We start from the raw sequence: 19,105 nt of genomic DNA on the forward strand, positions 1-19,105 counted from the left end.
TTTATTAACTTGGTACACTGTTTTCGGAATGTTCGAGTACTAAAGACTAGCCGATTTCTATGAATCAGCAGATCTACTGAGCTTCCTGTTAAATGCCGAGACGTATTTTTGCAAAATTTTATTTCCAAGTATCAGAAATAATGTCCAAGTCAATCGATTATGATAAGTTGATAACCCATTTTCAAACGCAAATTTCTTATTGTTGGGCAGGGGAAAGGGGGGGGGGCAATAATCTTTTATGAAATTTCATGACTGGAAAAAAGAAGTATGAACTCATTCGTAAGACATGTTTATGTAATTACAAAAAAAACTATATAAAGTAAACTAAACCTTCTGGAAAAATGGCACAAACTGACTGATTTTTAAAATTGTATACTATTCTCATGTGGCTTCCTTTTTCCTGTTCTACCAGAATTAAGAGTCTAGAAGGTGTAAGTGTGCTGGGATTTCTTTTTCGTTTCAAAGAATTTCATCGTGCCTTGGTCTTATAGTTTCAGACAGAGTCTCGTACAATCGACCAATGAGAGTAACAGTAGATCTATGTTTTAATGAAAACTCTATCCTGGTTTGCCACATTCATAGCATATCACTGCTGGATTTTATTTTAACCTTTTTGCTCTCATATCACTCCTCTTGTGCAACAGGTCACTTACTTTGATTTAATATCTTTAGTTCCGTCAGCTTCTTCGGTACGTTTTTCATAATCTTTTCAACAAACAAGTCCGCGGTTTAGACGTGAGCTAAAGTCACCGAGCGCAGGTATTCTTAAGCTCCATTATTTTAGCTGGGGTTTGTTGAAAGCAAAGTCCTGGCTCTAGGCATCATGATAGACTGTCTTACTATAAATAGCACAGTAAACAAAAAACCAAACAGCTTCAAAGCAGACGATGTTTTTTCGATATTGTCGACATCACTGTAAAAATACCAGTCCTCCTAATATCATTTAACATATTCAACATGACAAAAATACCTTTATCTCTCTATACATTACATTGTTTAACAATATAACGTCAACATCTTGTTAACATTGCCTTCCGATATTGAGTTGACATCGTGTCAACATTGCCCTTCTTATTTTTCTTGTTTACATCGTCGACATTGCAACGTTGGTCGATATCAAATCGACATCGAGTCAACATTGTCCTTCTTATTTTTCTTGTTTACATCGTTCACATCGTCGACATCGCAATGTTGCTCAACATCGAGTCGACATCGTGTCAACATTGCCTCTTTTATCCTGTTTACATTGTTCACATCGCCGACATCGCAATGTTGGTTGATATCGAGTCAACGTCGTGTCAACATTGTTTTTGTTATTTCTCTTGTTTACATCGTTCACATTGTCGATATGGCAATGTTGGTCGATGTCGAGTCGACATCGTGTCAACATTGCCCTTTTTCAAAATCTTGTTTACATCGTTCACATCGTCGACATCGCAATGTTGGTCGATATCGAGTCGACATCATGTCAACATTGCCCTTTTTTAAAATCTTGTTTACATTGTTTACATCGTCGACATCGCTATGTTGGTCGGTAATTGAGTTGATGTTGTGTGAACATTGCATTCTTATTATTTTTTTGTTTATATACTTCGTATCTGTGTTGGCCTATATCGAGTTCATCATGTCAACATTAAGTTTCCTTTTTTGTTTTTTTATCTTATCATAAAATCAAGTTGAGGTCATATTGACAAGGCAAAATATTCTGTTTACTTTTTGCACATCATCACCAGGGCAATGTTTGACTCTTATGCGTCCACATCAGGTGTACAACAAGTATGAAGCATGTCTCTTACATTCTGAAAATGAAATTAAAAAACTTGGAAACAGTGTTTGTCATCTGTACAGTACATGCAAAATAGTTTCAACATTAATTACATCGGTTGTCAATATAAAATGTAGAAAAAAGCAATGTAGACAATGTAAATGCGATATCGTATCAACATTGTTTACGTTGCGATGTAGACGATGTCGTCATGTAGAAATAATAACAATGTAGACGATGTAAACACAATATCGTATCAACATTGTTTACATTGCGATATCGACAATATCGAATTGATTAAGGGAGCCGGACATGAATGGAGGAACTAGTCCCATTGCGATTACAAACAAATTTTTTTAACATATCAATCGTTGGAAAAGTGAATGATCAATATTTTTTTAGAATTAGAATTTAGAATTAACCTGAAAGAGAAATGAGATATTTGCTTTTATTTGGATAATCGTGATATAACAATTTGTGCACATACGCTAGCTGCTGGATGCATATGTATTTTCAATAGCGCGGGCTTTTCGAAATGTTGAAATTGTTGAAGAGTTTCATGTTTCATTTCGTTTTCGTCGATGATATGTTAGTGGCTGTATTCTGTTTCGATTTTTAGCAAATTAATAGTATAGTGAATTGGAATTTTAAGAATTAACATGCGTGAAGTCGCTTGACACTGTATATTTGTATTTGCGACCAACATACTGTTTGTTCGAAACAAAAAGAATGTCTAAAAAGTATACTTGTGCATTATTTTAACCATTCCAAGATGAATTTCTAAATGTTTAGAAAAAGTGCTTTTTGAATAGAAAATATGCGAGAATTTCTTAGAAATATTATATTTTTTAGCTCACCTGAGCCGAAGGCTCAGGTGAGCTTTTCTGATCAAAATTTGTCCGTCGTCTGTCGTCGTCGTCGTTGTTGTTGTTGTTGTCGTTGTAAACTTTTCACATTTTCATCTTCTTCTCAAGAACCACTGGGCCAATTTCAACCAAACTTGCCACAAAGTATCCTTGGGTAAAGGGGATTCAAGTTTGTTCAAATGAAGGGCCACGCCCTTTTCCAAGGGGAGATAATCATGAATTAGAGAAAAATTAATGGCATTTTTAAAAAATCTTCTCAAGAACCACTGGGCCAGGAAAGATGAACCTCATGTGGAATCATCCTCAGGTAGTGTAGATTCAAGTTTGTTCAAGTCATGACCCCCGGGGGTAGGGCGGGGCCAAAATGGCCGATCAAAGTTTTACATAGGAATATACAGGAAAAATCTTTAAAAATCTTCTTCTCAAGAACCACTGGGCCAGGAAAGATGAAACTCATGTGAAATCATCCTCAGGTAGTGTAGATTCAAGTTTGTACAAGTCATGACCCCCGAGGGTAGGGCGGGGCCAAAATGGCCGATCAAAGTTTTACATAGGAATACATAGGAAAAATCTTTAAAAATCTTCTTCTCAAAAACCACTTGGCCAGGAAAGATAAAACTCATGTGGAATCATCCTCAGGTAGTGTAGATTCAAGTTTATTCAAGTCATGACCCCCGGGGGTAGGGTGGGGCCAAAATGGCCGACCAAAGTTTTACATAGGAATATATAGGGAAACCTTTTTAAATCTTTTTCAAGTATTTCAAAGCCATGATTAGTAATATTTATATGGAATCATCCTCAGGTAATGCAGATTCTAGTTCGTTGAAATTATGATCCCCTGGGGGGTTAAATTTCAAGCCCCCCCAACTTACGTTAACTTTCAGTTCTGATCTGATATGTTTTTTTTCCTAGCCGATGTGCTCAGGTGAGCGCTGTGGCCCCTGGGCCTCTTGTTAAAATCTAAAATCATAATATACCTTGGGGTCTGGACTGTTGATTTTAATAACTGGTACACTGTATATGGGATATTGTTTTAAATCATAACCATACAAACTCTACCTGTTAAAAATCAATGGCTTAAAGGAAACAAGCTAATTCAGAGAATTCGTGTCCCCCGCTTAGGGAAAAAGTCGGCTCCCCCTGACTGAATTTGTAGAATTATTAAATGTATACATGTATACTGAAGCAAATAAAATACATGTATGTCAATATGCATATAAAGATTTGATTGTTTATTCTTCATTATGTGTATAGAAGATTTTTTATATGGAATTTTTATCACACTGTAATGATGATTTTATAACCTCATAAATTTTTCATTTCACATGCTGAATACTATCATTTAGTAAAAAAGAAAAATAATTTAAAAAAAAAAAAAAAAAGAAAGGTTCGACCGAGATTCGATCCCGGAACCTCTCACATTTGAAGCGAGAGACATAACCACTAGACCACGGAATCGCTATAATTAGTGTGAAGTATATGCAGTAGTAAAGTCACTTACATGTATATATTCATGTTTTCATGTTCGGTATTCTCAAAATTTTACACAATCCATGGTGTTTGATTTATTTAGCCTTTCTTAAACAGTTCTAATAGATATAATAAGAACATAAAGTCCGCCGAGAACCTGTTTTATACGCAATAACTCTCCTCATGCCCTTGCGCTAAAAATAGCGACATGTAATACTATAAATACTAATAAAACAAACGGGGCGGAGCACTTTGAGAGGGGCGAGAGACGTCCTAGGGAGTTTTGATATAAAATTACATTGCATAAGTTCAAAATCTTCTTGAAATATCGCCCGGAAATAATAGTATTACACAAAGACAGAATGTATAAATTTACGACCTTGAACTTTGACCTTTTGACCTCAAAATCAATAGGGGTCTTCATTAGGCCACAGGGATTTGTTATATAAAATTTCATTGCAAAAGCTCAAATAGTTCTAGAGATATCGTGTGGAAACGAAAGTGTTTTAACAGACAGAATTTGCTTATTTATGACCTTGACCTTTGACCTTTTGACCTCAAAATCAATAGGGGTCTTCTTTAGTCCATAGGGAGTTGCTATGCTACATTTCATTGCAAAAGCTCAAAGGGTTCTCGAGATATCGTGTGGAAACGAAAGCGTTACAGACAGACAGAAAGACGGACGGACGGACGGACGGACGGACAGACGGACGGACAGACCCAAATTAATATCCCCCACTTTTCAAGCGGGGGACAAAAAATTAAATATGTACCAATTTCGGATCAGACAATGTACTAGAGCAATTAAAGCCCGGCTTTCAGTTCTTTCAGTACTGTGATTATATACCGGTAATGTGTAGAATGATAATACCAAAAAAATATGTAAACATTGTTCACGGTTCTTGAGCAGACCCGAGCTCTATAAATTTTACAGTAAACATTTAGCAAATTTGTATATTTTTTTCCTCTTTCTGAAAATTGATAGAAAACCCTAATAGTTTGTGACGTCATAAAAACAAAATTGGCTATAAACACTTTTTGAAACAATAATATTGTTGTTAATTTAGATGTCTCATACAATTTTTGACGCATTTCAAAAAAAATTACAAAATATGACTTTTCTGGGGGCAAAAATATGCAATTTACCGCAAATTTGTTTGGTAGTTCTTTGTGATTGTGGCTTACTTTTAGATATTTTTTGGATTCTATGAATGTTAGGACGATCTTATTTGTCGTTATACATTCTTCAAGATATTTAAAATTAGCATATTATAATTTTCTTTTGGTTGAAGTGTGAAGTTTCATGTCGTTTGCTTAAATTAACTAAAGTTATGTTATTTAATAACGTTGTAATTCCCTTAGGTAAAAGCAACGGAAGTGCAGAGAATTTTCACTTATTAGGATCACAAGCACCTGAAGTGTGGATAATTAGCCCCCCTTTTTTTAATGAAAAAAATGTAAGAGTGTCTAATATCTCAAAAATATATAATTTCCCCGTCAAACACATCTATATTTCGTTATTTGGAAGCAGATTGTACTTTTTCAAACGTTTAATTATGTTATTATGTGTTATTATGATATGGAATATACTCCATTCCTACGATACCGGTGGTTCTACGGTACCGGGTTAATTTGATTTTCCTCTCTCTCGTGCAGAAAAGGACTCCCAGTGACCGGCTTTTTTTAAGACGTGAAAAGTGATACTTTTCTGTCAAGTTCTATATAAATTATTCATGAAATGTTACGTTTTTATTAGGTAAACAACTATTTTCCACAAGACCTATAGTTTCTGTATTTTGCACCACAGGTCATACCAGACACTCAGTGCCTGACGTCACGGCGTGCCTGACAAAATATTATGACAACGAATGTCCTGATTGCCAAATTTCAACAAATAATCACTGATAATGTATGATTGACTTTAAGACACATAGCAAATTTGATAGACAATTTTTCGGGAGTTCACACTGTTATAAAGAGACGTTATGCAGTAAAAAAAGCGTAGTACTCAAGGCCACCCTATGTTTTGAAAAACGAGTAAAACGACATGCAGCGTGTAAGAATATCTAAACAATGATTTTAAAATATAAGTAATTGTGGTTATCCACGTTTGTTTGAAATTCAAACAGATAATGAAACTAGAATCTATTGCTTAAAGCCCTCGAAACAAAATTTACAATGAGATGCACTTGACAAAAGCAGCAAAGGTCTGAGAAGAGCAAGAATTGCAAGAGCCCAAAGACAGATTTATATGCAATTTTCTTAAATTTTAGTGGTTTTGTTGTTCAAATTCGTATTCTGGGAGGCAATTTAATGTCTGGAGGAGTCTAGAAAGCATTTTTTTTGCAAAAAATCGAAAGGTTAATGAGAGGAAGGGAACAGAATCTGGAATCCCTACATTAAATTTCTTCATGACAGCGTCCAAACCCGCAACCCCTGAAAAGTAAAGGTGTGTCGGGGATAAACAGAAAGTTTTTTTTTCACATTAACAATCACCAGATCTATCGACTTTTGACTTGTTTTCATTTTCCAAACTTGAAAAAAAACACCTTTCAGAAGGAAGAAAAGAGTCCAGGAAATCATAGGATCTGCCATTTTCCAGTATACTAAGGGTCATGCCCAAAAATGATTTCTAAAATCAATCAGAAATTGGATAAAAAAATTTACAGACATGTCTTTTAATTTAAAATGAAAATCAACTTAAATCATTTAGGCTAAACCATTAAAAAGCGTCTTTTGCTTCTTTCCGAGCACCGAGGACATTATTTATTAAACAGTCCTCGTAAATATGATATATAATGATATCTTAATATCTTTTTAAAAATGGTAAAGTATTTATAGGGGCATTAATATGATGCTTTATTTGAGTACGGAGTACTCTGTATATCTTATTAATATCCATATTTAATTAATATAAAGGACATATCTCTTGTATTTTAGGGAATGCTTATTTGTTCTCAATCGTTTTTTTTTTGTACTGTATTTATAAAATTGATTGGCAAGGAGATATTTTTCGACTGTTTAATTTGTTCAATTGTAAAGTAAGAAAATTCACGTGTTTAATGTCTATAATTAGCTATAATCAGGATTGTTAACGGGAGCTCTGCACACGAAGGTCGGATAGAAGTTTTGATAAATGGTCAATGGAGAGGTGTTTGCGACAGATATTGGGACAGAAGGGAAGCTGATGTGACTTGTAAAGTTTTGGAATATTCAGGGTATTTTTCAAAGCGTTTTTCTCTATTTACTTTCAAACAATATTTCTGTTTATTATATAGCTAATAAATAGTCTCTAATGAAATACTACCAAAAATCTAGAGAATTTAAGCGTTCAATATCTTGGCGTTTTATTACGTATATACGAGTATGCCCGATCGCGAAACACTCCGAATACGAGCGTTCAATATCGAACGCCCCGTTGTAAATAAAAACAAGTCGTATGGTCAAATATTCTCAGAGCTAAATTAAAGAAAGAAAAGCATCTAAGTAAGATATGCCTATTTTTTACACAAAAAGAAAATTATTTACTGAGAATTTAGTACATATATATAATTATATTAGACCCATTAAAACCTAAAAAAGCAAATCATAATGCTCGGTAGGGTCATCGGAATGATGCGATATTGAACACTTACAGGATAGGCGTTAACTTGAATACAGATACTAAAAATAAATAATTCGAGTTTTTAAAGTTGGAATAATTATTATAGGTAATTTAGCTATATAATAAAGGAGTTATTGAACTTATATTGGTGAATATTTGCACTCGTTGGATGTACAAATGAACTCGCAAGCTCGTGCATTTGTACAGCCAACTTGTGCCAATATTCACCAATATAAGTTCAATAACCCTTTAATATAAATGAATAATAACTGATATATTTTTAAATTTTATGACACAAGGCAACATTGATAAAGTGTCTTTTGTAGAGGCCTTCCAGCTTATTCGTCCGCATTTGGAGGGGGTGATAAAGATGTGTGGTTGGATGGCCTCAATTGTAATGGAAAAGAAAGCTCCTTGTTAGAGTGTTCTCAATTTGTAGCAGGATCTAGAAGCTGCGGCTATAGTAATAGGGCCGGAGTCGTATGTTACCATGCAAGAAATAGTAAGTTTTATATTGAAAGCACTAAGAAATTCACTTTTATAACGATACTTACTTTCGCCTCAGCCCGAAGTTGAACTTTCGACCTACGAAATCTGTTCCTACAAGTACAAGAACAATGCGCTTGACAGTTCAGCTATCTAGGCAAGTCTTAAGAAACTTTCTTTCGATTCCGATGGAATTCTCACGGCACCGCCTATACTACTCAGTCATTGAGAATGGAAGTGAGATAGTTATTTGGACATTAGTTTTATCAGAGGATCATTACCAACACACGTACTAGCTGCATATCTGTAGTTTTTTGGTCTGAAAAAAAATGGGATGGACGACCAGATAGCTCTCCAGTCTGTCAATACATGTACATTGTTTATATTTTTAGGAGAGCTACGGATCTGCAGCTACAATACACGTTGAAATGAAATTAATTTCATTTTTCTCTAAAGCACAACTTTCAACAATTCTAACATAATTGCCATAAGTGAAGAAATATTAAAATAGAAAGAACGTAGAAATTCATTTTTATAAGGTCATTTATATGATACCTACTTCCGCACCAGCCCGGGGTTGAACTCTCGACAATGGAATCTATATAAAAAAAGCGTTAAGTGCTCCAACTCAGGTTATAGCAGTGTAACTTGGGTTGCGATTTAATCCATTCCCTATAATTGAATTTTCAATCATTAAATATATAAAACAAGACAATTTTTCCCTTAAAACGCATTCAAATTGTTCATATTTTGAATGTAACGTCAAGCGGATTGATGCGTTTTTGACGTACGTTAAGTCATTGTGAGTAGGCAAACCAGATTATACAATTTAGATTAATTTTGTTAATAAATGAATTTAATAGCTATATGTACCTATTTTATACGAAGCTGTTTATAAAAAGCGTAAAATGTTCCAACCCAGTTTATGCCGTATAAAATGGGTACCGTAGCTATAAATTTCATTCCTTATAATTTGATTCATTTGGTGTAAGAATAAAAGATGATTGTTCTTTAAAACCAGAAGTCTCTGTCGAGACTGAAGCTCTACTGGTTTGTACTTATAGCAAAGGAAAAGTACTTAAGCAGTTGGGAATTGAAACTTAACAACAGCAATAAATAGAATAATGATCTTTGATAAAGTCTCTTTATTTTCTTAGTGTAGTCTACTTGTGTGCCAAGTTATATTGAAATCAGACTAAAACTGTAGAAGGAGTAGCATTTTGAAACAATTTTACAGACATTTCTATTTTTAGTAACCACGACAACACCGTTCATCGAAATCAAAAACAGATACACAGAATTGGATCTTAGTGTAGTCTACTTGTGTGCCAAGTTATATTGAAATCATACCAAACCTGTAAAAGGAGTAGCATTTTGAAACAATTTTACAGAAATTTCTATTTTAAGTAACCACGGCAACACCATTCATCGAAATAAAAACCGATAAACAGAATTATGAATTTTAGTGTAACTTAATTGTGTGCAAAGTTATATTGAAATCAGACAAAAACTGTAGGAGGAGTAGTATTTTGAAAGAATTTTACAGAAATTTCTATTTTTAGTAACCACGGCAACAACGTTCATCGAAATCAAAAACCGATAAACAGAATTATGTATCTTGGTGTAGTCTACGTGTTTGCCAAGTTATGTTGAAATCAGACCAAAACTGTAGGATGAGTAGCATTTTAAAGGAATTTTCACAGAAGTTTCTATTTTTAGTTACCACGGCAACACCGTTTATCGAAATCAAAAACCGATATACAGAATTATGTATCTTAGTGTAGTCTACTTATGTGCCAAGTTATATTGAAATTAGACCAAAACTGTAGGAGGAGTAGCACTTCGAAAAATTGTTTACAGACAGACAGACAGACAGCTAGACAGACGGACGGACGCCGGACGCATTACTATCGCATAAGCTCTTCTGGTCTCTGACCAGTAGAGCTAAAAAACGTACTTCAATTTGTACAAAATTTGAATGTAAAGCCAGGCGGATTGATACATTTTAGACGCAAGTCATTGTGACGTAGGCAACTCATTTTATACTATATAAAGTAATTTTTTATCCAATCAAATATAGTGCTGCAACCAGAAATATATACATTTGTGGTATCTTTCCATTATATAAACATACAGAGAGAAAATATCTTTAATTCTGTATGATGTTTGTCAGAGGTCAGAGGTCAATACATAAATATAAAACGACTTGTTCTACTTGCTTTTCATGTATTAAAAAATGAACAAAATAAGCAAGTAAAATAATTGTTTTATTTTAAACAAATATTTCATACATTTTTGGCGATCGATTTAACCTGTGAACATTGAGAATATACTTATATAGGCCTAGCCTACCGATAGAAAAAAGCCTTTGTTTACCTTGTTTTATGTCACTTTTGTTACCTGCACAGTCTCTTCCGTTTATCCTTATTTTTTTTTGTAGCTTTAAGTTAAATCTTCTTGATAGAGGCTAGAACTATAATTTTTAAAATAAAATTCTACTCACGATAAATTTGTAAATCTGTTAGAAAATACTTAAAGCAATGCAATCACGCCACGAACAGCTGACAAACACCTCGATCCGCGCCATCGTACTTCAATGTACATGTATAAAAGCTGTCGCCAGTGTCTCCGTACATCATAAATATGCTTTTAGTTACTGAAATCCTAGACTGAATGTTTTTTGATCAAATTTTATACTTGATTGCAAATTTACTAGCTCGGACAAGTGTCTCCATCCATCGGATCCATCCATTCCTTTCAGGCGACCGAAATTCCTCCAACTTTTTATCATCAATCTTTGGAGGTGTTTCTTGTGTCTTTTCAGCATCGATTATCAATTTTCACAAATAAAAATATTCCCAGACAACAATCTGTTCAGTATTACTGATCAAAGTGGTATGAACAAAATATTTCCTTCTTAGCCTGACGAATTGGAAGCACAACCGCCTTTCAATTTCAAATGTATATATAAGTAATGAATAACAAATTTATAAACTTCAATGGGAATTGAAGTGGGTCGGTCACGTGATCAAATCCTGTGAAGGCCGAAGGCCTTCTCAGAAGATTTGATCACGTACCGACCCACTTCAATTCCCATTGAAGTATATAAACTTGTTATTTATTACTTATTTATACATTTGAGACAGAAAATTGAATATTTTCGAAAATAAATTATTGCACTAACCGTCCGTCGTAGATTTTGAAAAATGACGCAAGGTGTAAATCGGCTTGAATGGCGGTTACGTTTCGAATTCACAAGGCTAAGGATTTTATTTCTAAGGGAATATTTTGTGAAAGGCAACTTCTGATCGGTAATAGTGAATAGATTGTTGTCTGGAAATATTTTTATTCGTGAAAACTGATAAAGACACTAGAAACACGTCCGATTCGAAGATCGATGATAAAATGTTGGAGGAATTTCGGTCGCCAGAAAGGGATGGATGGATCCGATGGATGGAAACACTTGACCGAGCCAGTTAATTTGCAATCAATTGGATTTGATCAAAAACATTCAATCTACTATTTCAATGAATAAAGGCATATTAATGATGAAAACACAGAGACACTGGCGACAGCTTATTGTTACGACAACTCCGAAGTGTTTGTCAGCTGTTTGTGGCGTGATTGCAATGCTTTGATATTTTCCAACAGATTTACATTGATCGTGAGTAGAATTTAATGAAAATATCATAGTTTTTCATTGAATTTGAACTAAAGGTTTACCCAAAAATTTAGGATAAACGTTAGAGACTGCAGCTGACAAAAGTGTCATAAAAGTTGTAAAAACACTAGTTTTCATGTGTATGTTTTCTAAGCACGCAGGTTAAATCGATAGCCAAAAATGTACGAAATACTCGTTTACATTGTAAATAAAATAATGATTATTTTACTTGCTTATTTTGTTCATTTCTATACAAGAAAAGCAAGTAGAGCAAGTCATTTTGTACCGGTAGAGATCATTGCGCCATGTGATTAGGTCAAGCATTGACCTCTGACAAACTTCATACACAATTGAAGATATTTGTTCTCTGTATGTTTATATAATGTAGAGATACCACAAATGTATATATATTAATTTGTTATACCCCTACTTAGCAGTCCCTATATAATTTGTTAATTTCAAAAGTCCAATAGTTCAACTGTTGATAATCCTGGGCATTCGTTTGAGGCTAATAAAAACAGAGTGACGCGGGTATGTTAAGGAAGCATATAAATCATTTATCGGGAAATTTAGACTTTTTAAAGAAAATTAAGTTTGATAAATTACCAAAAACCGCTGATAAACGAAACTGTTATTACTATTGCAAACAGATAAAAGAGTGTCTAACGCAAAGACGCGCACCACCGCCACGGCACTTCTGGTAGATTTTAATCAAAATGACAGATACAGCGTAACAAAATAAAAAAATTTTATTTTTGTTAATGTTTACACGTTTTTATTCATTTTCTGTATTTATACATCTCTATATATCAATATTTACATTTGCAAATGTATTCCTTTATATGACACTACTGAAAGCAATGCGTATCTATAACTGTATAAATATCGGTAAGGGGTCAAGAGGTCATGGATGTGTGTATGGATAAACGTTCGACGTAATTTCTCAGTGACGTCATAAAGGGTTGACGCGCGTTCAGTGGATAACATATGTACATGCCGTTGGGTTTAAAAAATAATGCATTTTACACGTTAAAAGTCACAATCAGGCAAATATAAAATAAGAATAAGTCACAAATGTAAATATAAGTAATAAGGTATAATTTTTAAACATATATCGGGCTATAAATACGGGTTGGTACGAGATTAAATTCATCATAAAACCCTTTGGGCCTTTCGTTTCTTAACCCTTTCGCTGCCAACGTAAATTTTTAAGGTAGGATTCTTCTCTGGTTTCTGACGAGATGAAACATTCAAAGTATATTTGCTTATATGTCTTATATATTTAGGTGTAAGGAATTTTAAAGACCATATTTTTCTTTCCTCATTACAATTGTACAACTTTAAATAGAAATGGTAAACTGCGTTTGAAAACTAGCAGGGACTATATTTTTGGCGGAATGGTGGCGTATGAAAATATCTTCTTTTCTGCCCATCAAAATTATAATAGAACAATGAATTTAGTTATAATTTTTAAACAATTGAAAACTTGGAGAAATTTTCAAATGTAAGTTATATAAATAATGAGGGACTAAATTTTCAAAATATATCAAAAAATATAATTTTTCAAACAAACTAGAACCTTGTTAGCTTTTAAACACTTCATATCAAAGTGCAGATTTGAGCCAAAAATAAAAAAAGAGTATTTTTTTCTCTCTAAGTAAACGATCAAAACTTTTTGTTTTTGTATTATTTTGTACATTTATAAGACTACTTTATTATATATGAAAATAAGAAAAAGTTAGATATAGGAAGCATATGAAAATAACTAAAATATTCTTAAAAAATTAAGAAAAACAGAGAAAATTCGGATTAGCCAATATTCAGTTAAGTTAAATTATTCATGTAAACTTGGTAATATTAAGCTATAGACCTGATATAGTTATATGTTTTTATGCAAAAAGAACAATCTTTAAACATTTGAAATAGAAGTAGGTATCACATGATTGGCAACAGTATTTTTTTTATTCTTAATGTCAAGGAAAAAGATAATGACCTTGACCTGACCTTGCCCTTAATATAAAACGGTCGAATTCAATTTCACTGATACTATCACTTACTGATATTGTCTTCTGAATTCTGTGAAAATTTCATTGATTTTTAAATATTAGAAATATGAGAAGAATCCTACCTTAAATTGCCAAAAAAAACGTAACGTCACATGTAAATGACGTTACAATAGTTGTGACGTTATCAAAAAATTGCGGGTTTACGTTGTATCAGTGACGTAAATCGCACCTGCGTTATGTATAATTTTAACAAATTTTATCAAGGCAAGGAAGATCTTGTTTCAGCGCATGATCTGAGACAAAGTATTTTTTTTTAAAAAGAAAGAGACATTTGTTGTTTGAAAGAAAATTGTTTTGTATGTACATAACGTCATCTCCAACACGTAGTGTACACGGCTGCACGGTCGATTCTTTATTTATTTATTTATTTTTTTTTTTGAAATTACATTACGCACTGATTGATAATTTTGTAATTTACTGTGAAGTATATGTAGTGGAAAATGGATGTATCATAGCCATTAAAATTATTTGGGAAGATGATTTGGTAGATTTTAAATGTACCCATTTCAAAGATGGCAAGATTCAAGGGTACGAAACGCAAACAAAAAATTGATGCATGGATTGATTGATTTGAAATGACATAAATAATAAATCCCTAAAATATAAAGAAATCGTAGGTTTTTTTGGTGATAAGATATGAGACTTTGTATCGCTTTCTATATAATCCTATACAAAATTTTGCACAATTATTTGACCTTATGACAAAGTCTTATAAAATATCACTTATATACCTGGTTAACATTTTACTTGTTACCAATTTACATTAATCTATGAGAAATGTTGCCGATTTCTGAAAAAAAAAGTTTGTGTTATTTTTTCCTTTTAATATCTTAAACATACTTAAATTCAACCTAGTAAAATTTAAAAAAGACTTCACAAAATTTCCCACCTTTTTTGTATTTTGTATCTTAAAAAATACCCATGGTAAGATAATTATTAAGGATTGGTGGTTTAATAAATCTAGCAGCTTTAATGTAGCCCCCTCCTTTTGGGGGGGGGGAGGCTTTCCAAAAAATATCAGATAAAAAAATGGACAGGGCTACATTATTTCAGCTAAAATAGAACATTAATAAATTGCGATTTAACACCACCCTTACTTAAATAAGAATACACACACCGGCAAAAAAGAAAAAGGAAATCTCAATCGCTTTTTGCTATACTAATTCAACTAATTTAACTGAGAAAAGCAACACTTGGGAATAACTGAAAAAGTCAATCAATAAGTTTAAAGCATTATAATAATGTAGTCAAAACAACTAAATCGCATGTTTAGTAACTGTTTTTACTCTCTCTCTCTCTCTCTCTCTCTCTCTCTGAAATTGTATTTGTCTATATGATTTTTTCAAAGGTAAAACTACACGCATGTACACATTCCATAATGTAAATGGAACTCACACGAGCTAGCAAGGAGAAGGTCGATAGTTTAAAAAAAATCGCATATTTCTTAGCACGAACGTACTCTAACGGATGGGGGTTGTGGTGGGGATGGATCGAGTTTCACATATTTTTTTTAAAAAGAAATTATCATTTGCTTTATATTATATTTATTATTAGTATTATATGTATTTAGTTTATAGTTTTTAAACTTAAAGACGTCTGCTCCCTTGTCTTTTTTTTCTTGAAGCCAAAAACAATATTGAGATTTAACGAAATAATAACCCAATTGTTTTTGCTTCTTGTTTTTCATTTTTCTCCCCCCCCCCCCTTCCCCTCCCCACCACCCATCTTTCCCTATTTTGTGCTTTGGGCAAGTTTCTACTGCAGTTTTAAACAGATTTTCAATAATTGTTTTATATTTACCTATTCCCCTAGATATCATTTACAGTACCTGATGCATGATTAGTATTAATTCAAAGGGAAAATCAGAACAATATCTGTAACAACACTGTAATTTGTACGTAAACTTGATTTTGTATACTTTTGTCTTCACCAGAGGGAGGTGCAGTTTTACTTCCTTGGCAAAAATCTAAATAATCTGTACTTCCGGTCAAATTGACACACAAGTGTAAGGAATATATTTAGAAAATATCCTACAAAATGAAAATAGAAAGATCAATAGCCTAATAACAAAATAAAATTTTAAAAAATTAAACAAAACAACCAATACTTTTCGAAAATAGATCGCCATACAAACAATTTCATTCATTCGCCGTACATATATATTTCATCGTTTGAGATTTTAATAAAATTGCATCATTATTTTTCATTAAAATTCTGGATCAAATCAAACATTTTTCCCGTGGGGATCCGGGTTAGAAAAGGTCCTCAGTATCCCCTTGCTTGTCGTAAAAGGCGACTAAATGGGGCGGTCCTTCGGATGAGACCGTATAAACCGAGGCCCCGTGTCACAGCTCAATGGCCCTGAGTGCGGAGCATAGGCCCAAATTTGCAGCCCTTCACCGGCAATGGTGACGTCTCCATATCAGTGAAATATTCTGGAGAGGGACGTTAAACAGTATACAATCAATCAATCAATCAATCATATCAAACATTTCAAACTGATCATGATTACCCCTTTCACTGTAAGACATTGAATACATGCGTCCTATTAAAAAAAAAGAATATGTAATAAATAAAGTAATTACGGAAAAATAAAAAAAAATTAAAAAAAAAAAAACATTGATGAAAATTAAAATTAAAAATTAAAGCAAAAACAAACATTTGAACTCAATAGCTTTGGTTATCTTTTCAATATGTTTAATTATTAAGTGCTTTTAGTAGAGTAGAAGCATGTAATATCTGCATTTAGGAAACTTACGAAAAATATACAGGAAACAAAACGAAACAGGAAACGAAATTTAATTTGTTCTTTAAAAATTATGGTATATGATATGCAATGTCTTCATACGTTACAAAATAAAATAAGTAAACTTGACAATATTATATCACGGAATTGAACAATCAGTCAATCAATCTAAATGCCTGAAATAGATTACTGGTAATCTATTAACTCGGAACGTTTTCTCAAGGGTTGGCTTACACGTACTTGTTATTATGACGTCATTTACGTAAAATGACGTTGATTCTAACCGTTGCTGCTAAATGGACGAGTAGTATCTCGATATACTGAATTTATAATGTAGTACGAAATATACTTTTGAAATGAAATCGTGTACATCGAGCATATTCAATAGTAATAATACCGGTATTATAAGTAACAACTCATTTACTAGTATTTAAAACATTCATGGCATCATCGCTTGTATGAAATTCACTTTGTTTATTCATATATTTGCCTGAAATTTTCATGATATTCTACAAATAAGCCAAAAAATCTTTAATATTATGCAATAAAAAGATGCAAAAGTTCAATAATTATTTACGTTGAACAGAAGTAAAAGAAATACAAAGTCACAATTCATTTCAATAAAATCGGCCCAAGGTCGGCCCCGTGGCACTCTACGCAACTATGTGATCGGCCCAAAATCGGCCCTGTGGCTCAGAAGTGGTTAAATAAATAAAAATAAAAATAAAATTTTTGTATGCTTCCTTATTACCCCTGCGGAGTTTTGTAGTAGAGGGAGAAGATAATTTAATAGCTCTGTTGGTAGAGTACCTGACCAGGGATGCAGGCTCGATTCTAGTCATCCATTTTCTCATTACTCATTAAAGATGGATATATAATCAGAAGTCTCTGCCGAGACTGTAGGTCTACTGGTTTGTACTTAAAACAAACTTTAGGAAAAATAAATTAGCAGTTCAGAGTTGGGACTTGAAACTTAACAACAGCTATAAATAGAATAATGATCCTTGATTAAGTCTCTTTTTGCGGCAAGACTGCAGTAAGACTACAACTTTAGAAGTAGCTTTTAATAAAATTTTACAGAATTTTCAATTTTAGTAACCATGGCAACATCATTCATCAAAATAAAAAAGACAATTATGCATCTCAGTGTTGACTACTTTATAATGCCACATTATACTGTAATCAGACTAAAACTAGTACTGTATTTGGAGTAACATTTTGAAAATCGATACACAGAAATATGAATCTTAGTGTAATCTACTTGTGTGACAAGTAATATTGAAATCAGACCAAAACTGTATCTGGAGTAGCGTTTTGAAAGTATTTCACAAAACATTCTAGCAACCACGACAACACCGTTCATCAAAAACTGATGTACACAGAATTATTGTCCCCGAAAGCGATGGGGACATTAAATCTCATTTATCTGCCCTTCTTACCGTCCGTCTGTATAGCTGTCTAACGGTCCGTCCGTCACAAAAACTTTAACCTTGCCCATACCTTTTGATTCAGTGGAGCTATGACTTTCATATTTCACATGTATATTTCTTGTGACAAGACCTTTCATTGGAAACAAACAACAACTTTGACCTTGACCTTGAAGTTTGAGCCACTTTCACACAAAAATTCCAGACTTTTACTTTCGCCATAACTTTTGAATGGTAGGTACTAGGACTTTCATATTTAACATATGTTATTTTTGTAGCAAATCCTTTCATTGGATACCAACAACTTTGACCTTTTGACCCTAACCTTGGGAATTCCCTTACTTATGAAAAATCTTTAACTTGACGATAACTTTTGTATTGTGAGGGCTAGGGCTTTCATGCTTCACATATGTAGTTCTTGTGAGAAGACCTTTCATTGCATACCAAGAACTCTGACCCTTTGACCTTGATCTTGGAGTTTTAACTACTTTTAAAAACCTTTACCTTAGTCACAAATTTTTAACGGTAGGTACTAGGACTTTCATATTTCACATATGTATTTCTTGTGACAAGACCTTTCATTGGATACCAACAACTTTGACCTTTTGACCTTGACCTTGGAGATTTTCGTACTTATGAAAAAAAACTTTAACCTTGACCATAACTTTTGAACGGTAAAGGCTAGGGATTTTGTACTTCACATACATGTATATAATCCTTGTGGAAAGACCTTTCCTTGGATACCAAGAACTTTGACCCTTTGACCTTAGCCTTGGAGTTTTAATTACTTTTTGAAAACTTTAACCTTAGTCACAACTTTTGAATGGTAGGTACTAGGACTTTCATATTTCACTTATGTATTCTTTGTTGCAAGACCTTTCACTTGATACCAACAACTTTGACCTTTTTACCTTGACCTTGTAGATTTACGTACTTATGAAAAAAACTTTAACTTTGACCACAACTTTTGAACGGTAAGGGCTAGTTCTTTCGTACTTCACATGTGTTATCCTT

At 33.2% G+C, this 19,105-nt stretch overlaps 1 protein-coding gene across 1 annotated transcript in view; it reads left to right on the top strand.

Moving 5' to 3' along the window:
- Nucleotides 1-19,105, top strand: part of LOC134233835 (deleted in malignant brain tumors 1 protein-like) — a 51,041-nt gene that overhangs the window by 21,260 nt on the left and 10,676 nt on the right. The window contains exons 6-7 of the mRNA XM_062715888.1: nt 7,178-7,319; nt 8,032-8,207. Of these exons, the coding sequence (XP_062571872.1) occupies nt 7,178-7,319; nt 8,032-8,207 (318 nt within the window). The remainder of the gene's footprint in view (nt 1-7,177; nt 7,320-8,031; nt 8,208-19,105) is intronic.

This window comes from Saccostrea cucullata, unplaced genomic scaffold, assembly GCF_032062105.1.
Source record: "Saccostrea cucullata isolate Sc308-1 unplaced genomic scaffold, CSIRO_AGI_Scuc_v1 ctg224, whole genome shotgun sequence".
NCBI lineage: Eukaryota > Metazoa > Mollusca > Bivalvia > Ostreida > Ostreidae > Saccostrea > Saccostrea cuccullata.